This window comes from Coregonus clupeaformis, chromosome 24 (genome assembly GCF_020615455.1).
Source record: "Coregonus clupeaformis isolate EN_2021a chromosome 24, ASM2061545v1, whole genome shotgun sequence".
Lineage (NCBI taxonomy): Eukaryota > Metazoa > Chordata > Actinopteri > Salmoniformes > Salmonidae > Coregonus > Coregonus clupeaformis.
Window position 1 is genome coordinate 27721361 of NC_059215.1, and position 22500 is coordinate 27743860.

The 22500-nt window shown below is 48.9% G+C and overlaps 1 protein-coding gene and 1 long non-coding RNA gene across 2 annotated transcripts in view; one reads left to right on the forward strand and one right to left on the reverse strand.

The window, feature by feature from the left end:
• The window catches only part of LOC121538524 (FH1/FH2 domain-containing protein 3), a 157030-nt gene that overhangs the window by 85538 nt on the left and 48992 nt on the right, over window positions 1-22500 (forward strand). The window contains exon 11 of the mRNA XM_041846639.2: window positions 21925-21963. Within this exon, the coding sequence (XP_041702573.2) occupies window positions 21925-21963 (39 nt within the window). The remainder of the gene's footprint in view (window positions 1-21924; window positions 21964-22500) is intronic.
• Window positions 19428-20134, reverse strand: LOC123481841. Its single transcript, XR_006657389.1, has 3 exons — window positions 20111-20134; window positions 19787-19886; window positions 19428-19678 (listed from the first exon to the last, which is right to left on the reverse strand). It is a non-coding gene; the product is annotated as an uncharacterized LOC123481841 (long non-coding RNA).

Genomic DNA, 22500 nt, shown 5'->3' on the forward strand with positions numbered 1-22500 from the left:
CTCTCTCACCTTCCTCTCCTCTCTCTTTCACCTTCCTCTCCTCACTCGCTCACCTTCCTCTCCTCTCTCTCTCACCTTCCTCTCTTCAATCTCTCATCTTCCTCTCTTCACTCTCTCATCTTCCTCTCATCACTCTCTCATCTTCCACTCCTCACTCTCTCACCTTCCTCTCCTCTCTCTCTCACATTCCTCTCCTCCCTCTCACATTCCTCTCCTCTCTCTTTCTCCTTCCTCTCCTCTCTCTCACCTTCCTCTCCCCCCTCTCTCTCTCTCTCTCTTTCTCTCTCTCTCTCTCTCTCTCTCACATTCCTCTCCTCACTCTCATCTTCCTCTCCTCAATCTCTCACCTTCCTCTCCTCTCTCTCTCACCTTCTCTTCACTCTCTCACCTTTATCTCCTCTCCTTTCTCTCTCCTCTCCTCCCTCTCTCATATTCCTCTCCTCTCTCACCTTCCTCTCTCTCTCTCTCTCTCTCTCTCTCTCTCTCTCTCTCTCTCTCTCATTCCTCTCCTCACTCTCACCTTCCTCTCCCCCTCTCTCTCTCTCACCTTCCTTTCCACACTCTCACCTTCCTCTCTCTCTCTCTCTCTCTCTCTCTCTCTCTCTCTCTCTCTCTCTCACCCCTTCCTCTCCTCACTCTCCTACCTTCCTCTCTCTCTCTCTCTATCACCTCCTGCCTCTCTCTTCTCCTCTCTCTCACCCTCCTCTCCTCTCTCTCTCACCTTCCTCTCCTCTCTCTCTCACCTTCCTCTCCTCCCTCTCTCACATTCCTCTCCTCTCTCTGACCTTCCTTTCCTCACTCTCTCACCTTCCTCTCCTCTCTCTCTCTCACCTTCCTCTCCTCTCTCTCTCTCACCTTCCTCTCCTCTCTCTCTCACCTTCGTCTCCTCACTATCTCATCTTCCTCTCTTCTCTCTCTCATCTTCCTCTCCTCTCCTCTCCTCTCTCTCTCCTCCCTCTCTCACATTCCTATCCTCTCTCTCACCTTCCTCTCCTCACTCACTCACCTTCCTCTCCTCCCTCTCTCCTCTCTCTCTCACCCTCCTCTTCTCCCTCTCTCACCTTCCTCTCCTCTCTCTCTTACCTTCCTCTCCTCACTCTCTCACCTTCCTCTCCTCTCTCTCTTTCATCTTCCTCTCCTCACTCGCTCACCTTCCTCTCCTACCTCTCTCACCTTCCTCTCTCTCACCTTCCTCTCCTCTCTCTCTCTCTCTCACCTTCCTCTCCTCACTCTCACCTTGCTCTCCTCAATCTCTCACCTTCTTCTCCTCTCTCTCTCATCTTCTCCTCACTCTCTCACCTTCCTCTCCTCTCTCTCTCTCTCTCTCTCTCTCTCTCTCTCTCTCTCTCTCTCTCTCTCTCTCTCTCTCTCTCTCTCTCTCTCTCTCTCTCTCTCTCTCTCTCTCTCTCATTCCTCTCCTCACTCTCACCTTCCTCTCCCCCTCTCTCTCTCTCACCTTCCTTTCCACACTCTCACCTTCCTCTCCCCTCTCTCTCTCTCTCTCTCTCACCCCTTCCTCTCCTCACTCTCCTACCTTCCTCTCTCTCTCTCTATCACCTCCTGCCTCTCTCTTCTCCTCTCTCTCTCACCCTCCTCTCTCTCTCACCTTCCTCTCCTCTCTCTCTCTCACATTCCTCTCCTCACTCTCACCTTGCTCTCCTCAATCTCTCACCTTCTTCTCTCTCTCTCATCTTCTCCTCACTCTCTCACCTTTCTCTCCTCTCCTCTCTCTCTCCTCTCCTCCCTCTCTCACATTCCTCTCCTCCCTCTCTCACTTTCCTCTCCACTCTCATACCTTCCTCTCCTCTTTTTCAGCTTCCTCTCCTCCCTCTCTCACCTTCCTCTCCTCTCTCTCTCACCTTCCTCTCCTCTCTCTCTCACCTTCCTCTCCTCACTCTCATCTTCCTCTCCTCCCTCTCTCCTCTCCTCTCTCTCTCACCCTCCTCTCCTTTCCTCTCTCTCTCACCTTCCCCTCCTCTCTCTCTCACCTTCCTCTCCTCACTCTCTCACCTTCCTCTCCTCTCTCTCTTTCATCTTCCTCTCCTCACTCGCTCACCTTCCTCTCCTACCTCTCTCACCTTCCTCTCTCTCACCTTCCTCTCCTCTCTCTCTCTCTCACCTTCCTCTCCTCACTCTCACCTTGCTCTCCTCAATCTCTCACCTTCTTCTCCTCTCTCTCTCATCTTCTCCTCACTCACTCACCTTTCTCTCCTCTCCTCTCTCTCTCCTCTCCTCCCTCTCTCACATTCCTCTCCTCCCTCTCTCACATTCCTTTCCTCTCTCATACCTTCCTCTCCTCTTTTTCAGCTTCCTCTCCTCTCTCTCTCACCTTCCTCTCCTCTCTCTCTCACCTTCCTCTCCTCTCTCTCTCTCACCTTCCTCTCCTCTCTCTCTCTCACCTTCCTCTCCTCTCTCTCTCACCTTCCTCTCCTCTCTCTCTCTCTCACCTTTGTCTCCTCACTATCTCATCTTCCTCTCCGCAATCTCTCACCTTCCTCTCTTCTCTCTCTCATCTTCCTCTCCTCTCCTCTCCTCTCTCTCTCCTCCCTCTCTCACATTCCTATCCTCTCTCTCACCTTCCTCTCCTCACTCTCTCACCTTCCTCTCCTCCCTCTCTCCTCTCCTCTCTCTCCCACCCTCCTCTCCTCTCCTCTCTCTCTTACCTTCCTCTCCTCCCTCTCTCACCTTCCTCTCCTCACTCTCTCACCTTCCTCTCCTCTCTCTTTCACCTTCCTCTCCTCACTCGCTCACCTTCCTCTCCTCCCTCTCTCACCTTCCTCTCCTCTCTCTCACCTTCCTCTCCTCTCTCTCTCTCTCTCTCTCTCTCTCACCCCTTCCTCTCCTCACTCTCCTACCTTCCTCTCTCTCTCTATCACCTCCTGCCTCTCTCTTCTCCTCTCTCTCTCACCCTCCTCTCCTCTCTCTCTCACCTTCCTCTCCTCTCTCTCTCACCTTCCTCTCCTCCCTCTCTCACATTCCTCTCCTCTCTCTGACCTTCCTTTCCTCACTCTCTCACCTTCCTCTCCTCTCTCTCTCACCTTCCTCTCCTCTCTCTCTCTCACCTTCCTCTCCTCTCTCTCTCACCTTCGTCTCCTCACTATCTCATCTTCCTCTCCGCAATCTCTCACCTTCCTCTCTTCTCTCTCTCATCTTCCTCTCCTCTCCTCTCCTCTCTCTCTCCTCCTTCTCTCACATTCCTATCCTCTCTCTCACCTTCCTCTCCTCACTCACTCACCTTCCTCTCCTCTCCTCCCTCTCTCCTCTCTCTCTCACCCTCCTCTCCTCTTCTCCCTCTCTCACCTTCCTCTCCTCTCTCTTTCACCTTCCTCTCCTCACTCTCTCACCTTCCTCTCCTCTCTCTCTTTCATCTTCCTCTCCTCACTCGCTCACCTTCCTCTCCTACCTCTCTCACCTTCCTCTCTCTCACCTTCCTCTCCTCTCTCTCTCTCTCTCACCTTCCTCTCCTCACTCTCACCTTGCTCTCCTCAATCTCTCACCTTCTTCTCCTCTCTCTCTCATCTTCTCCTCACTCTCTCACCTTCCTCTCCTCTCTCTCTCTCTCTCTCTCTCTCTCTCTCTCTCTCTCTCTCTCTCTCTCTCTCTCTCATTCCTCTCCTCACTCTCACCTTCCTCTCCCCCTCTCTCTCTCTCACCTTCCTTTCCACACTCTCACCTTCCTCTCCCTCTCTCTCTCTCTCTCTCTCTCTCTCTCTCTCTCTCTCTCTCTCTCTCTCTCTCTCTCTCTCTCTCTCTCTCTCACCCCTTCCTCTCCTCACTCTCCTACCTTCCTCTCTCTCTATCACCTCCTGCCTCTCTCTTCTCCTCTCTCTCTCACCCTCCTCTCTCTCTCACCTTCCTCTCCTCACTCTCTCACCTTCCTCTCCTCACTCACTCACCTTCCTCTCCTCCCTCTCTCCTCTCCTCTCTCTCTCACCCTCCTCTCCTCTCCTCTCTCTCTTACCTTCCTCTCCTCCCTCTCTCACCTTCCTCTCCTCCCTCTCTCACCTTCCTCTCCTCACTCTTTCACCTTCCTCTCCTCACTCGCTCACCTTCCTCTCCTCCCTCTCTCACCTTCCTCTCCTCTCTCTCACCTTCCTCTCCTCTCTCTCTCTCTCTCTCTCTCTCTCTCTCTCTCTCACCTTCCTCTCCGCACTCTCATCTTCCTCTCCTCCCTCTCTCCTCTCCTCTCTCTCTCACCCTCCTCTCCTTTCCTCTCTCTCTCACCTTCCCCTCCTCTCTCTCTCACCTTCCTCTCCTCACTCTCTCACCTTCCTCTCCTCTATCTCTTTCATCTTCCTCTCCTCACTCGCTCACCTTCCTCTCCTACCTCTCTCACCTTCCTCTCTCTCACCTTCCTCTCCTCTCTCTCTCTCTCTCACCTTCCTCTCCTCACTCTCACCTTGCTCTCCTCAATCTCTCACCTTCTTCTCCTCTCTCTCTCATCTTCTCCTCACTCTCTCACCTTTCTCTCCTCTCCTCTCTCTCTCCTCTCCTCCCTCTCTCACATTCCTCTCCTCCCTCTCTCACTTTCCTCTCCTCTCTCATACCTTCCTCTCCTCTTTTTCAGCTTCCTCTCCTCCCTCTCTCACCTTCCTCTCCTCTCTCTCTCACCTTCCTCTCCTCTCTCTCTCACCTTCCTCTCCTCACTCTCATCTTCCTCTCCTCCCTCTCTCCTCTCCTCTCTCTCTCACCCTCCTCTCCTTTCCTCTCTCTCTCACCTTCCCCTCCTCTCTCTCTCACCTTCCTCTCCTCACTCTCTCACCTTCCTCTCCTCTCTCTCTTTCATTTTCCTCTCCTCACTCGCTCACCTTCCCCTCCTACCTCTCTCACATTCCTCTCCTCTCTCATACCTTCCTCTCCTCTTTTTCAGCTTCCTCTCCTCTCTCTCTCACCTTCCTCTCCTCTCTCTCTCTCTCTCACCTTCCTCTCTCTCTCTCACCTTCCTCTCCTCTCTCTCTCTCACCTTCCTCTCCTCTCTCTCTCACCTTCCTCTCCTCTCTCTCTCTCTCACCTTCCTCTCCTCTCTCTCTCACCTTTGTCTCCTCACTCTCTCACCTTCCTCTCCTCTCTCTCTTTCATCTTCCTCTCCTCTCTCTCTCACCTTCCTCTCCTCTCTCTCTCTCACCTTCCTCTCTCTCTCTCACCTTCCTCTCCTCTCTCTCTCTCTCTCTCTCATCTTCCTCTCCTCACTCGCTCACCTTCCTCTCCTACCTCTCTCATCTTCCTCTCTCTCACCTTCCTCTCCTCTCTCTCTCTCTCTCTCACCTTCCTCTCTCACTCTCACCTTTGCTCTCCTCAATCTCTCACCTTCTTCTCCTCTCTCTCTCATCTTCTCCTCACTCTCTCACCTTTCTCTCCTCTCCTCTCTCTCTCCTCTCCTCCCTCTCTCACATTCCTCTCCTCCCTCTCTCACATTCCTCTCCTCTCTCATACCTTCCTCTCCTCTTTTTCAGCTTCCTCTCCTCTCTCTCTCACCTTCCTCTCCTCTCTCTCTCTCTCTCACCTTCCTCTCTCTCTCTCACCTTCCTCTCCTCTCTCTCTCACCTTCCTCTCCTCTCTCTCTCACCTTCCTCTCCTCTCTCTCTCTCTCACCTTCCTCTCCTCTCTCTCTCACCTTTGTCTCCTCACTCTCTCACCTTCCTCTCCTCTCTCTTTCATCTTCCTCTCCTCTCTCTCTCACCTTCCTCTCCTCTCTCTCTCTCTCACCTTCCTCTCTCTCTCTCACCTTCCTCTCTCTCTCTCTCTCTCACCTTCCTCTCCTCTCTCTCTCTCTCACCTTCCTCTCCTCTCTCTCTCTCACCTTCCTCTCTCTCTCTCACCTTCCTCTCCTCTCTCTCTCTCACCTTCCTCTCCGCAATCTCTCACCTTCCTCTCTTCTCTCTCTCATCTTCCTCTCCTCTCCTCTCCTCTCTCTCTCCTCCCTCTCTCACATTCCTATCCTCTCTCTCACCTTCCTCTCCCTCTTACCTTCCTCTCCTCCCTCTCTCACCTTCCTCTCCTCACTCTCTCACCTTCCTCTCCTCTCTCTTTCACCTTCCTCTCCTCACTCGCTCACCTTCCTCTCCTCCCTCTCTCACCTTCCTCTCCTCTCTCTCACCTTCCTCTCCTCTCTCTCTCTCTCTCACCTGCCTCTCCTCACTCTCATCTTCCTCTCCTCCCTCTCTCCTCTCCTCTCTCTCACCCTCCTCTCCTTTCCTCTCTCTCTTACCTTCCTCTTCTCCCTCTCTCACCTTCCTCTCCTCTCTCTCTCACCTTCCTCTCCTCACTCTCTCACCTTCCTCTCCTCTCTCTCTTTCATCTTCCTCTCCTCACTCGCTCACCTTCCTCTCCTACCTCTCTCATCTTCCTCTCTCTCACCTTCCTCTCCTCTCTCTCTCTCTCTCTCACCTTCCTCTCCTCACTCTCACCTTGCTCTCCTCAATCTCTCACCTTCTTCTCCTCTCTCTCTCATCTTCTCCTCACTCTCTCACCTTTCTCTCCTCTCCTCTCTCTCTCCTCTCCTCCCTCTCTCACATTCCTCTCCTCCCTCTCTCACATTCCTCTCCTCTCTCATACCTTCCTCTCCTCTTTTTCAGCTTCCTCTCCTCCCTCTCTCACCTTCCTCTCCTGTCTCTCACCTTCCTCTCCTCTCTCTCACCTTCCTCTCCTCTCTCTCTCTCACCTTCCTCTCCTCTCTCTCTCTCACCTTCCTCTCCTCTCTCTCTCACCTTCCTCTCCTCCCTCTCTCACATTCCTCTCCTCTCTCTGACCTTCCTTTCCTCACTCTCTCACCTTCCTCTCCTCTCTCTCTCTCACCTTCCTCTCCTCTCTCTCTCTCACCTTCCTCTCCTCTCTCTCTCACCGTCTCCTCACTATCTCATCTTCCTCTCCGCAATCTCTCACCTTCCTCTCTTCTCTCTCTCATCTTCCTCTCCTCTCCTCTCTCTCTCCTCCCTCTCTCACATTCCTCTCCTCTCTCTCACCTTCCTCTCCTCTCTCATACCTTCCTCTCCTCCCTCTCACCTTCCTCTCCTCTCTTTCAGCTTCCTCTCCTCTCTTTCAGCTTCCTCTCCTCCCTCTCTCACCTTCCTCTCCTCTCTCTCTCACCTTCCTCTCCTCTCTCTCTCTTCTTCCTCTCCTCTCTCTCTCTCACCTTCCTCTCCTCTCTCTCTCTCACCTTCCTCTCCTCTCTCTCTCTCACCTTCGTCTCCTCACTATCTCATCTTCCTCTCCGCAATCTCTCACCTTCCTCTCTTCTCTCTCTCACCTTTCTCTCCTCTCTCACCTTCCTCTCCACACTCTCTCACCTTCCTCTCCCCTCTCTCACCTTCCTCTCCTGACTCTCTCCTCTCCTCTCTCTCACCTTCCTCTCCTCACACTTACTCTGTCCACTTGGCCCCACTGGTTTAGGCTGTCTTCTCCTGCCTTCAGTGCCCAGTCCCACTCGTTACAGCAAACATTCTGTCTCTGTAGCCAATAGGGACACATTGCCACATTGCCCTGAAATTCTGTCCTCATGCACCAAAATATTATGAAAGGACACCGTCCACGACTAGGAGTCGGTCTACTATACAGGACTACGGAGCTGTACACCAGAAGAGAAGGGGGAGGAATGCCGGTGCTTTTGTGCGCTTTAGGAAACGGGGCCTCCTTGCTTCGCTTCCTGGCTTGTTCCTCTCCAACGTGCTTTCACTCGCCAACAAAACGGACAAACTAATCAGCCTATAATCTCTAATCAGCCTATACTCTCTAATCAGCCTATAATCTCTAATCAGACTGTCACGGATTCTGCCGAGGCTGCTCCTCCTCCTAGTTCGGGCAGGCTTCGGCGTTCGTCGTCCCCGGAGTACTAGCTGCCACCGTTGAATGTTTCTATGTGTGATTGCTTTTGTCTGTCTGTCACACCTGTGTCCGTTTGTGTCTGATTACGTGTTCTATAAGTTGCCTGTGTTGTATTGGTTAGGTTGTGTGTTGTTTTTCGCCTGTCCGTAGTGCTGCGTGTTTTGTATCTGTTTCATTGTTTATTGTTTTACGCATAGTTTGCGTATAGCTCGCCTCTGTTTTTCTTGAGGCCGTTTACTGTATCTTTGCCTTGTATTTTTCACCAGTAAACTTTGTTGGACTAGCTTCGGTGTCCTGCGCCTGACTCCCACACCACATACACCTCAGCCTTGACACAGACTGTACTCTCTAATCAGCCTGTACTCTCTAATCAGCCTATAATCTCTAATCAGACTCTACTCTCTAATCAGCCTGTACTCTCTAATCAGCCTGTACTCTCTAATCAGCCTATAATCTCTAATCAGACTCTACTCTCTAATCAGCCTGTACTCTCTAATCAGCCTATAATCTCTAATCAGCCTAAACTCTCGAATCAGCCTGTACACTATATCAGCCTGTACTCTCTAATCAGCCTATAATCTCTAATCAGCCTGTACTCTCTAATCAGTCTATAGTTGAAGAATGGGATAGATCTTTATGTTTACTGTTATGATATTGTATTCTGTGTATTCTGTTTGTATATTGCCTTTAGAAAGTTTTCACACCCCTTTACTTTTTTCACATTTTGTTGTGTTAAAGCCTGAATTTAAAATGGATTAAATTGAGATTCTTGTGTCACTGGCCTACACACAATACCTCATAATGTCAGTGAAATGTGGTTACAAATTAGTAAAAAATTAAAAGCTAAAATGTCTTGAGTCAATAAGTATTCAACCCCTTTGTTATGGCAAGCCTAAATAAGTTCAGTAGTAAAAATGTGCTTAACAAGTCACATAATAAGTTGGATGGACTCACTCTGTGTGCAATAATGGTGTTTAACATGATTTTTGAATGACTACCTCATCTCTGTACCCTACACTTACAATTATCTGTAAGGTCCCTCAGTAGAGCAGTGCATTTCAAACACAAATTCAATCACAAAGACCAGGGAGGTTTTTTTCCCAATGCCTCGCAATGAAGGGCACCTATTTGTAAATGGGTAAAAAAAAAAAAAAAAACAGACATTGAATGTCCCTTTTAGCAAGGTGAAGTTATTAGTTACACTTTGGATGGTGTATCAATACACCCAGTCAATATAAAGATACAGGTGTCCTTCCTAACTCAGTTGCCAGAGAGGAAGGAATTATTTCACCATGAGGCCAATGGCGACTTTAAAACAGTTGCAGAGTTTAACGGCTGTGATAGGAGAAAACTGAGAATGGATCAACAACATTGTAGTTACTCCACAATACTAACCTAATTGACAGAGTGAAAAGAAGGAAGCCTGTACAGAATAAAAATATTCCAAAACATGCATCCTGTTTGCATTAAGGCGCCAAATTAAAACGGAGAAATTGTGGAAAATAAATTAACTTAATGTCCTGAATACGAAGCGTTATGTTTGGGGCAAATCCAACACAACACATCACTGAGTACTGCTCTTCATAGTGTCAAGCATGGTGGTGGCTGCATCATGTTATGGGTATGCTTGTCATCGGCAAGGACTAGAGAGATTTTCAGGATAAAATAGAAACGCAATAGAGCTAAGCGCAGGCAAAATCCTAGAGGAAAACCTGGTTCAGTCTGCTTTCAACCAGACACTGGGAGAGGAATTCACCTTTCAGCAGGACAATAACCTAAAACACAAGGCCAAATATATATTGGAGTTGCTTACCGAGATGACCTTGAATGCTCCTGAGTGACCTAGTTACAGTTTTGACTTAAATCGGCTTCAATCTATGGCAAAACTTGAACATGGCTGTCTAGCAATGATCAACAACCAACTCGATAGAGCTTGAATATTTTTTTAAATAATATTGTGCAAATATGTTTTTTTTTGTGTGTGTGTGTGTGCAAATATTGTACAATCCAGGTGTGCAAAGTTCTTAGAGACTTAACCAGAAAGACTCACAGCTGTAATCGCTGCCAAAGGTGATTCTAACATGTATTGAATCCGGGGTGTGAATACTTATGTAAATGAGATATTTCTGTATTTCATTTTCAATACATTTGCGAAAATGTCTACAAATATGTATTTGGGACATGTTTATAATTTGTCATTATGGTGTATTGTGTGTAGATGAGTGAGAAAAAAGTATCTATTAAATCCATTTTGAATTCAGGCTGAAACACATCATCATCAAAATGTGGGATAAGTAAGGAGGTCTGAATACTTTCTGAAGGCATTGTAGGTGTATTTATGTGTGTGTGTGTCTCTCTCTCTCTCTCTCACACACACACACACACACACACACACACACACACACACACACACACACACATAAACTCACACACACACAGACACACACACACAGAGACACACACACACATAGAGACACACACAAAGAGAGAGACACACACACACACACACACACACACACACACACTAGGCCAACACACACACACACACACACACACACACACACACACACACACACATAAACTCACACACACACAGACACACACACATAGAGACACACACAAAGAGAGACACACACACACACACACACACACACACACACACTAGGCCAACACACACACACACACACACACACACATAAACTCACACACACACAGACACACACACACAGAGACACACACACACATAGAGACACACACATAGAGAGACACACACACACACACACACACACACACACACACACAAACACACACACACACACACACACACTAGGCCAACACACACACACACACACACACTAGGCCAACACACACAGAGACACACACACATAGAGACACACACACACACACACACACTAGGCCAACACACACAGAGACACACACACATAGAGACACACACACACACACACACACACTAGGCCAACACACACACACCAGGGCCCGTATTCATTAAGCGTCTCAGAGTAGGAGTGCCGATCTAGTCGTCATAGTGAAGAAGATTACATGGACAGGGCGGATCTGATTCTAGATCAGATTTCGTACTCTGAGAACAGACCAACTGGAACAGAGCTAATCGGTTTTTACTGTTCAACATCCATTTACAGCTGACCTAAAGTCAGATTAGAGCTAGAACTCACGTGTTAATTAAAGGCCCAGTGCAGTCAAAATTATTTTTATCCTGTGTTTTGTATCAAATTGTACAAACTAACACTGTAAAATGTTGATTAAAAAATAAATAAAAAATCTGTGTTATTTCCTGATAGTTGCTGGTTGAAAATTCTATCTAACACAGGACTTTCTAATCAGCAGGTTTGGGCAGGAGTTTCGGCTTGCCTGGTGACATCACCATGTGGTAAATCGGTTAATAGACCAATAACAAAGAGAGTTCCAAACCTCTCTGCCAATAACAGCCAGTTTTCAGTTTTCCCCTCCCCACTCAGACCACTCCCAGACAGTCCTGGCAAAATTATTGCTAAAGAAATAGTAAATAGTATATGTCAATTTTTACATTTACGTCATTTAGCAGACACTCTTATCCAGAGCGACTTACAAATTGGTGCATTCACCTTATAGCCAGTGGGATAACCACTTTACAATAAAACATTTTTTTGGGGGGGTGGGGTAAGGGGGGAGTAGAAGGATTACTTTATCCTATCCCAGGTATTCCTTAAAGAGGTGGGGTTTCAAGTGTCTCCGGAAGGTGGTGAGTGACTCCGCTGTCCTGGCGTCGTGAGGGAGCTTGTTCCACCATTGGGGTGCCAGAGCAGCGAACAATTTTGACTGGGCTGAGCGGGAACTGTACTTCCGCAGAGGTAGGGGGGCCAGCAGGCCAGATGTGGATGAATGCAATGCCCTCGTTTGGGTGTAGGGACTGATCAGAGCCTGAAGGTACGGAGGTGCCGTTCCCCTCACAGCTCCATGGCAAGCACCATGGTCTTGTAGCAGATGCGAGCTTCAACTGGAAGCCAGTGGAGTGTGCGGAGGAGCGGGGTGACGTGAGAGAACTTGGGAAGGTTGAACACAAGACGGGCTGCAGCATTCTGGATGAGTTGTAGGGGTTTAATGGCACAGGCAGGGAGCCCAGCCAACAGCGAGTTGCAGTAATCCAGACAGGAGATGACGAGTGCCTGGATTAGGACCTGTGCCGCTTCCTGTGTAAGGCAGGGTCGTACTCTCCGAATGTTGTAGAGCATGAACCTACAGGGTCGGGTCACCACCTTGATGTTAGCGGAGAACGACAGGGTGTTGTCCAGGGTCACGCCAAGGCTCTTCGCACTCTGGGAGGACACAACGGAGTTGTCAACCGTGATGGCGAGATCATGGAACGGGCAGTCCTTCCCCGGGAGGAAGAGCAGCTCCGTCTTGCCGAGGTTCAGCTTGAGGTGGTGATCCGTCATCCACACTGATATGTCTGCCAGACATGCAGAGATGCGATTTGCCACCTGGTTATCAGAAGGGGGAAAGGAGAAGATTAGTTGTGTGTCGTCTGCATATTTCCCAGAGTGCCTTGCCTTTCGAGTGAATTGTAGAGTTACCACCCATGACTGTATTTGTTAGTGACAGGGACATGGTTGTTGCATTCATCCATTTTCTGTCCTGTGGCCTTCACCAAGTGAGATCCTAAACAAATATGTTATCATTTAAATTAAAATATTTAACTCAACACGTATTTCATAAGGCCTTAGGTGATTCTAACATGTATTGACTCAGGGGTGTGAATACCTATGTAAATTAGATATCTATTTAATTTTCAATAGATTGGCAAAAAATTCTAAAAACATGTTTTCACTTTGTCATTACGGGGTATAGGTAGATGGGTGATGAAAAAATATGTTTAATCCATTTTGAATTCAGGAACAAAATGTGGAATAAATCAAGGGATTAATGAAACATACAGTGCATTCAGAACCCTTTACTTTTTCCACATTTTGTTACGTTACAGCCTTATTCTAAAATTGATTAAGTCGTTTTCCCCTCCCTCATCAATCTACCCATAATACCCCCACAGTGACAAAGCAAAAACAGGTTTTTAGAACATTTTGCAAATGTATTACAAATAAAAATAAACTAGCACATTTACATAAGTATTCAGACCCTTTACTCAGTACTTTGTTGAAGCACCTTTGGCAGCGATTACAGCCTCGACTCTTCTTGGGTATGACGCTACAAGCTTGGCACACCTGTATTTGGGAAATTTCTCCCATTCTTCTCTGCAGATCCTCTCAAGCTCTGTCAGGTTGGATGGGGAGCGTCGCTGCACAGCTATTTTCAGCTCTCTCCAGAGATGTTCGATCGGGTTCAAGTCCGGGCTCTGGCTGGGCCACTCAAGGACATTCAGAGACTTGTCCCGAAGCCACTCCTGCATTGTCTTGGCTGTGTGCTTAGGGTCGTTGTCCTGTTGGAAGGTGAACCTTCGCCCCAGTCTGAGGTCCTGAGCGCTTTGGAGCAGGTTTTCATCAAGGATCTCTCTGTACTTTACGCCGTTCATCTTTCCCTCGATCCTGACTACTCTCCCAGTGCCTGCCGCTGAAAAAGATCCCCCCAGCATGATGCTGCCACCACCATGCTTCACCATAGGGATGGCGCCAGGTTCCTCCAGACATGACGCTTGGCATTCAGGCCAAAGAGTTCAATCTTGGTTTCATCAGACCAGAGAATCTTGTTTCTCGTGGTCTGAGAGTCCTTTAGGTGCCTTTTGGCAAACTCCATGCAGGCTGTCATGTGCCTTTTACTGAGGAGTGGCTTCCTTCTGACCACTCTACCATAAAGGCCTGATTGGTGGAGTGCTGCAGAGATGGTTTTCCTTCTGGAAGGTTTTCCCATCTCCACAGAGGAACTCTGGATCTCTGTCAGAGTTCTTGGTCACCTCCCTGACCAAGGCCCTTCTCCCCTGATTGCTCAGTTTGGCCAGGCAGCCAGCTTGGTGGTCCCAAACTTCTTCCATTTAAGAATGATGGAGGCAACTGTGTTCTTGGGGACCTTCAATGCTACAGAAATGTTTTGGTACCCTTCCCCAGATCTGTGCCACGACATAATCCTTTCTCGGAGCTCTAAGGACAATTCCTTCGACCTCATGGCTTGGTTTTTGCTCTGACATGCACTGTCAACTGTGGGACCTTATATAGACAGGTGTCTGCCTTTCCAAATCATGTCCAATCAATTGAATTTGTAGAAACTATATAGTTGTAGAAACATCTCAAGGATGATTAATGGAAACAGGATGCACCTGAGCTCAATTTCGAGTCTCATAGCAAAGGATCTGAATACTTACATAAATAAGGTATTTCTGTTTTTTATTTATAATAAATGAGCAAACATTTAAAAAAAACTGTTTTCGCTTTGTCATTATGGGGTATTGTGTTAATTGATGAGGAACACAATTAATTTAATCAATTTTAGAATAAGGCTGTAATGTAACAAAATGTTGAAAAAGTCAAGGGGTCTGAAGACTTTCCCAATGCACTTTAGATGTTGAAACAAACACTAATAAAAATCAACCTGCAGTAGAGCATGCTGGGAAATATGATAATGATGGGCGTGGTTTTGGTTCAACACTGGTTATTAACACCAACACCGGGGGTTTATTTATACCACTGACTGTTAATTTAACACTTACAGAGTTCATTTAACACCTAAATCAACACTAGACATGTTACACTGGAAAATCAACTCTAGGTAACACTGGTCAATTTGGTAGAAGGATTACTTTATCCTATCCCAGGTATTCCTTAAAGAGGTGGGGTTTCAAATGTCTCCGGAAGGTGGTGAGTGACTCCGCTGACCTGGCGTCGTGAGGGAGCTTGTTCCACCATTGGGGTGCCAGAGCAGCGAACAGTTTTGACTGGGCTGAGCGGGAACTATGCTTCCGCAGAGGAAGGGAGCCAGCAGGCCAGAGGTGGATGAACGCAATGCCCTCGTTTGGGTGTAGGGACTGATCAGAGCCTGAAGGTACGGAGGTGCCGTTTCCCCTCACAGCTCCATAGGCAAGCACCATGGTCTTGTAACAGATGCGAGCTTCAACTGGAAGCCAGTGGAGTGTGCGGAGGAGGCGGGGTGACGTGAGAGAACTTGGGAAGGTTGAACACCAGACGGGCTGCGGCATTCTGGATGAGTTGTAGGGGTTTAATGGCACAGGCAGGGAGCCCAGTCAACAGCGAGTTGCAGTAATCCAGACGGGAGATGACAAGTGCCTGGATTAGGACCTGTGCCGCTTCCTGTGTAAGGCAGGGTCGTACTCTCCGAATGTTGTAGAGCATGAACCTGCAGGATCGGGTCACCGCCTTGATGTTAGCGGAGAACGACAGGGTATTGTCCAGGGTCACGCCAAGGCTCTTCGCACTCTGGGAGGAGGACACAACGGAGTTGTCAACCGTGATGGCGAGATCATGGAACGGGGCAGTCCTTTCCCCGGGAGGAAGAGCAGCTCTGTCTTGCCAAGGTTCAGCTTGAGGTGGTGATCCGTCATCCATACTGATATGTCTGCCAGACATGCAGAGATGCGATTCGCCACCTGGTTATCAGAAGGGGGAAAGGAGAAGATTAGTTGTGTATCGTCAGCGTAGCAATGATAGGAGAGGCCATGTGAGGATATGACAGAGCCAAGTGACTTGGTGTATAGCGAGAATAGGAGAGGGCCTAGAACTGAGCCCTGGGGGACACCAGTGGTGAGAGCACGTGGTGCGGAGACAGCTTCTCGCCATGCCACTTGGTAGGAGCGACCGGTCAGGTAGGACGCAATCCAAGAGTGAGCCGCGCCGGAGATGCCCAGCTCGGAGAGGGTGGAGAGGAGGATCTGATGGTTCACAGTATCAAAGGCAGCAGACAGGTCTAGAAGGACAAGAGCAGAGGAGAGAGAGTTAGCTTTAGCAGTGCGGAGAGCCTCCGTGACACAGAGAAGAGCAGTCTCAGTTGAATGACCAGTCCTGAAATAGCAAGATAGCAAGAGAGTTGGCTAAAGACGGCACGCTCAATAGTTTTGGAAAGAAAAGAAAGAAGGGATACTGGTCTGTAGTTGTTGACATCAGAGAGTGTTGGTTTTTTGAGAAGGGGTGCAACTCTCGCTCTCTTGAAGACGGTGGTCATCAACACCTAGATTTCCCTACATTTTTTCTAAAATGGTCATAGAACAATTACCAACTGAGTATCAAACCTGCCTGGTCTGTGCGACTTAAGAATGTGTTAGCCCACTGAGACTAGTGTTCGGTTCCCTCCTCTAACCCCAAGCCATTAAAAAAATCCTATCTCATATTGATCCCAAATTCTAGATGGATGTAGAATCCTGCCGCTCCTTCTAACCTGAAGATTATCATTGTGCTGTGATTAACGCATTTTACACATTCTCCCACTCCTCTCCTCCATCCACTCCTCTCCTCCACCCACTCCTCTCCTCCATCCACTCCTCTCCTCCACCCACTCCTCTCCTCCACCCACTCCTCTCCTCCACCCACTCCTCTCCTCCACCCACTCCTCTCCTCCATCCACTCCTCTCCTCCATCCACTCCTCTCCTCCACCCACTCCTCTCCTCCACCCACTCCTCTCCTCCATCCACTCCTCTCTTCCATCCATCCCTCTCCTCCACCCACTCCTCTCCTCCACCCACTCCTCTCCTCCACCCACTCTTCTCCTCCACCCACTCCTCTCCTCCACCCACTCCTCTCCTCCACCCACTCCTCTCCTCCACCCACTCTTCTCCTCCACCCACTCTTCTCCTCCACCCACTCCTCTCCTCCACCCACTCCTCTCCTCCACCCACTCTTCTCCTCCATCCACTCCTCTCTTCCATCCATCCCTCTCCTCCACCCACTCCTCTCCTCTCCTCATCCACTCCTCTCTTCCATCCATCCCTCTCTTCCCAGAAGATCTACACAGAACCAGTCAGCAGCCAGTGTTCACAGAACCAACTCTATCACTTCCTCCATCTGCATCACCTTGAGAGAAGAGAGAGAAGAGAGAGAGCAGGAGGAAGAGAAGAGAAAGAAGAGCTGTCTAACTCCTCCTCCTCCTCTGCTCTCCTCCCCCACCTCCCCCCTAACTCCCCCTCCTCCTCCTCTGCTCTCCTCCCCACCTCCCCCTAACTCCCCCTCCTCCTCCTCTGCTCTCCTCCCCCACCGCCCCCCTAACTCCCCCTCATCCTCCCCCCTCCTCCTCCTCTGCTCTCCTCCCCCACCTCCCCTAACTCCCCCTCATCCTCCCCTCCTCCTCTCCCTCCTCCTCTGCTCGCCTCCCCCACCTCCCCCTAACTCCCCTCATCCTCCCCCTCATCCTCCCCCTCCTCCCCCCTCCGATCTCCTCCGCCACCTCCCCCTTGGCCCAGCCCTCTCAGCTGGCAGCCCTCCTCGCTAGGCGTAAGTCCTCTGTCACCGTCCCTGCTACCAATGAAATCATCACGCGGGGTACCAACCACCTCTCCCCTGAACGCATGCCCTACCTCCCCCACTCCCCCTTCCATCTCTTCTCTTACGACTTTGACGAGGAACCGATGCCGCAGGCAACCGAACAGGAAGTGGACTCCAAGGCTACTGCTGCTGCCAGGTTACTACCCGAATTCCTCAGAGATTCTTCCTCACTGATTGCCAGCTGTTTGAATTCTGTTACTTCCTGTTTCTCTGCCACTTTATGGATCCTGTCACTATCTTCAGTCTTCCTTCTGTCACCGCGTTTAGAAGCATCACTACCTTCAGTCTTCCTTCTGTCACCGCGTTTAGAAGCATCACTACCTTCAGTCTTCCTTCTGTCACTGTGTTTAGAAGCATCACTACCTTCAGTCTTCCTTCTGTCACCGCGTTTAGAAGCATCACTACCTTCAGTCTTCCTTCTGTCACCGCGTTTAGAAGCATCACTACCTTCAGTCTTCCTTCTGTCACCGCGTTTAGAAGCATCACTACCTTCAGTCTTCCTTCTGTCACCGTGTTTAGAAGCATCACTACCTTCAGTCTTCCTTCTGTCACCGCGTTTAGAAGCATCACTACCTTCAGTCTTCCTTCTGTCACTGTGTTTAGAAGCATCACTACCGTCAGTCTTCCTTCTGTCACCGCGTTTAGAAGCATCACTACCTTCAGTCTTCCTTCTGTCACCGCGTTTAGAAGCATCACTACCTTCAGTCTTCCTTCTGTCACTGTGTTTAGAAGCATCACTACCTTCAGTCTTCCTTCTGTCACTGTGTTTAGAAGCATCACTACCTTCAGTCTTCCTTCTGTCACTATGTTTAGAAGCATCACTACCTTCAGTCTTCCTTCTGTCACTATGTTTAGAAGCATCACTACCTTCAGTCTTCCTTCTGTCACTGCGTTTAGAAGCCTCACTACCAACAGGCTCTAACTTTATGACACTTCTTTAAGTGTTACACTCACTTTCTAACTTTCTTTCTCTTCTTATGGGTGTTAAAAGCCTCACGTTTTCTGCTGCGTTAGAAAGCCTCACTGCCACAGCCAGTGGGTGACTTTCTCTCATAGCACTGCACTACGACTCTCTCTACTACTACTCAACTCTTCAGGTCTGCTGTTTCTGTCTCCTGTCACCTTTACCTCTGCCTGTCTAGAAGATAGTAACTCTCCCCCTCTTCCTGTCTCCTGTCACCTTTACCTCTAGAAGATAGTAACTATCCCCCTCTTCCTGTCTCCTGTCACCTTTACCTCTAGAAGATAGTAACTCTCCCCCTCTTCCTGTCTCCTGTCACCTTTACCTCTAGAAGATAGTAACTCTCCCCCTCTTCCTGTCTCCTGTCACCTTTACCTCTAGAAGATAGTAACTCTCCCCCTCTTCCTGTCTCCTGTCACCTTTACCTCTAGAAGATAGTAACTCTCCCCCTCTTCCTGTCTCCTGTCACCTTTACCTCTAGAAGATAGTAACTCTCCCCCTCTTCCTGTCTCCTGTCACCTTTACCTCTAGAAGATAGTAACTCTCCCCCTCTTCCTGTCTCCTGTCACCTTTACCTCTAGAAGATAGTAACTCTCCCCCTCTTTCTGTCTCCTGTCACCTTTACCTCTAGAAGATAGTAACTCTCCCCCTCTTCCTGTCTCCTGTCACCTTTACCTCTGCCTGTCTAGAAGATAGTAACTCTCCCCCTCTTCCTGTCTCCTGTCACCTTTACCTCTAGAAGATAGTAACTCTCCCCCCTCGTCCTGTCTCCTGTCACCTTTACCTCTAGAAGATAGTAACTCTCCCCCTCTTCCTGTCTCCTGTCACCTTTACCTCTAGAAGATAGTAACTCTCCCCCTCTTCCTGTCTCCTGTCACCTTTACCTCTAGAATATAGTAACTCTCCCCCTCTTCCTGTCTCCTGTCACCTTTACCCCTAGAAGATAGTAACTCTCCCCCTCTTCCTGTCTCCTGTCACCTTTACCTCTAGAAGATAGTAACTCTCCCCCTCTTCCTGTCTCCTGTCACCTTTACCTCTAGAAGATAGTAACTCTCCTCCTCTTCCTGTCTCCTGTCACCTTTACCTCTGCCTGTCTAGAAGATAGTAACGCTCCTCCTCTTCCTGTCTCCTGTCACCTTTACCTCTAGAAGATAGTAACTCTCCCCCTCTTCCTGTCACCTTTACCTCTGCCTGTCTAGAAGATAGTAACTCTCCCCCTCTTCCTGTCTCCTGTCACCTTTACCTCTAGAAGATAGTAACTCTCCCCCTCTTCCTGTCTCCTGTCACCTTTACCTCTAGAAGATAGTAACTCTCCCCCTCTTCCTGTCTCCTGTCACCTTTACCTCTAGAAGATAGTAACTCTCCCCCTCTTCCTGTCTCCTGTCACCTTTACCTCTAGAAGATAGTAACTCTCCCCCTCTTCCTGTCTCCTGTCACCTTTACCTCTGCCTGTCTAGAAGATAGTAACTCTCCTCCTCTTCCTGTCTCCTGTCACCTTTACCTCTAGAAGATAGTAACTCTCCCCCTCTTCCTGTCTCCTGTCACCTTTACCTCTAGAAGATAGTAACTCTCCCCCTCTTCCTGTCTCCTGTCACCTTTACCTCTAGAAGATAGTAACTCTCCCCCTCTTCCTGTCTCCTGTCACCTTTACCTCTGCCTGTCTAGAAGATAGTAACTCTCCCCCTCTTCCTGTCTCCTGTCACCTTTACCTCTGCCTGTCTAGAAGATAGTAACGCTCCTCCTCTTCCTGTCTCCTGTCACCTTTACCTCTGCCTGTCTAGAAGATAATAACTCTCCCCCTCTTCCTGTCTCCTGTCACCTTTACCTCTAGAAGATAGTAACTCTCCCCCTCTTCCTGTCTCCTGTCACCTTTACCTCTAGAAGATAGTAACTCTCCCCCTCTTCCTGTCTCCTGTCACCTTTACCTCTAGAAGATAGTAACTCTCCTCCTCTTCCTGTCTCCTGTCACCTTTACCTCTGCCTGTCTAGAAGATAGTAACTCTCCTCCTCTTCCTGTCTCCTGTCACCTTTACCTCTGCCTGTCTAGAAGATAGTAACTCTCCTCCTCTTCCTGTCTCCTGTCACCTTTACCTCTAGAAGATAGTAACTCTCCTCCTCTTCCTGTCTCCTGTCCCCTTTACCTCTAGAAGATAGTAACTCTCCCCCTCTTCCTGTCTCCTGTCACCTTTACCTCTAGAAGATAGTAACTCTCCCCCTCTTCCTGTCTCCTGTCCCCTTTACCTCTAGAAGATAGTAACTCTCCCCCTCTTCCTGTCTCCTGTCACCTTTACCTCTAGAAGATAATAACTCTCCCCCTCTTCCTGTCTCCTGTCACCTTTACCTCTGCCTGTCTAGAAGATAGTAACGCTCCTCCTCTTCCTGTCTCCTGTCACCTTTACCTCTGCCTGTCTAGAAGATAATAACTCTCCCCCTCTTCCTGTCTCCTGTCACCTTTACCTCTAGAAGATAGTAACTCTCCCCCTCTTCCTGTCTCCTGTCACCTTTACCTCTGCCTGTCTAGAAGATAGTAACGCTCCTCCTCTTCCTGTCTCCTGTCACCTTTACCTCTAGAAGATAGTAACTCTCCCCCTCTTCCTGTCTCCTGTCACCTTTACCTCTGCCTGTCTAGAAGATAGTAACTCTCCCCCTCTTCCTGTCTCCACGTCTTCTAGTAGACCAGTATTATTACTTTTATTTAATCACTATGTTCCTCTGCTTTTGTGACCCTTTCCGTTGTGTGTTTGTGTGTGTGCCTGCGTGTGTGCGCACATGCATGTGTGTGTGTGTGTGTGTAATGTCTAAGCATTGTAGCTCCATGTGCACTTAGCTGGGGCTTGACGCACACCTGCTGCTGTTGAAAAGCCTGGGGCTTGACGCACACCTGCTGCTGTTGAAAAGCCTGGGGCTTGACCCACACCTGCTGCTGTTGAAAAGCCTGGGGCTTGACCCACACCTGCTGCTGTTGAAAAGCCTGGGGCTTGACCTACACCTGCTGCTGTTGAAAAGCTGATTATGGGTGTAGCCTTTTTTTTAGAAGCTACAAACTATGTCTGTGACTTTTTTTTTTGCGCTGCTTTAATGTCCCATTTTGGTGCTTTATTGGTTATTTTAGGTAACAGATATCCATTCTTTCAGTTGCTATAAGCTAGCTGTGCTCTTCTTCTACATGTATTTGTACTGCGTATACAGTAGTTTGTGCTGCTATTACATAGCTAAGGGGTCATGCTAGGTTCTTCTCACCTACTGCCGTTAGCTAACAGGTTTAGCTAAAAATGCTAGCTTCATGCCTCTTGCCTACTGTAAACTATCAGGGCTTAGACTAATGCTACTAAGTCACAAGGAATCGTTCTAGCTTCTCAATTCAGCCGCTGCTATTAGCCACTGTAGACAGGGGCTCCTGTTAGTTTCAAACATATAGGCTACTAATGGTATATAACAGGATCTTACTGTAGCTAACAGGCTATATGCTAGCAGGGGCTCCTGTTAGTTTCAAACATATAGGCTACTAATGGTATATAACGGGATCTTACTGTAGCTAACAGGCTATATGCTAGCAGGGGGTCCTGTTAGTTTTCTGATCCACTACTCTAAGGGAACAGGGGTCTTTATGTTATTTTTGGTTCTCCCTCAGTATCACTCACCCTCTCCCTCACCCTCACCCTCACCTCTCTCTCTCTCTCTCTCCACAGAACTGGAGTTCAAAGGACTCCCGCCACACCAGCGAACAAGTGAGTGGACACAGTACACACTGTCTTCTTGGGGACCAAAAAGTTGGACCCGGACACGAGGACAATCAGACTCGGATCCGAATGGACCCGATCATATAAAAAAAAAAAAAGGGTGACCCCGGACCCTACCAGACCTGATTTCACCCGAGGGACAAAAAAATATGTTAATCAGCCAAGTTGCTATTCTGGTTAATGAATAGTTCTTAATAGGTTTGCTAGGCCATCTATAAGTCAATAAATTCACCTTATTAGCTTAAATAGGCTAGGCCATGCAGAGCCGTGGTCAGGTCCATTCAGGTCCACTCGGGTCAATCAGGTCCATTCAGGTCCACTCGGGTCAATCAGGTCCATTCAGGTCCACTCGGGTCAATCAGGTCCATTCAGGTCCACTCGGGTCTATCAGGTCCATTCAGGTCCACTCGGGTCAATCAGGTCCATTCAGGTCCACTCGGGTCAATCAGGTCCATTCAGGTCCACTCGGGTCTATCAGGTCCATTCAGGTCCATTCAGGTCCACTCCGGTCTGTCAGCTGTAAAC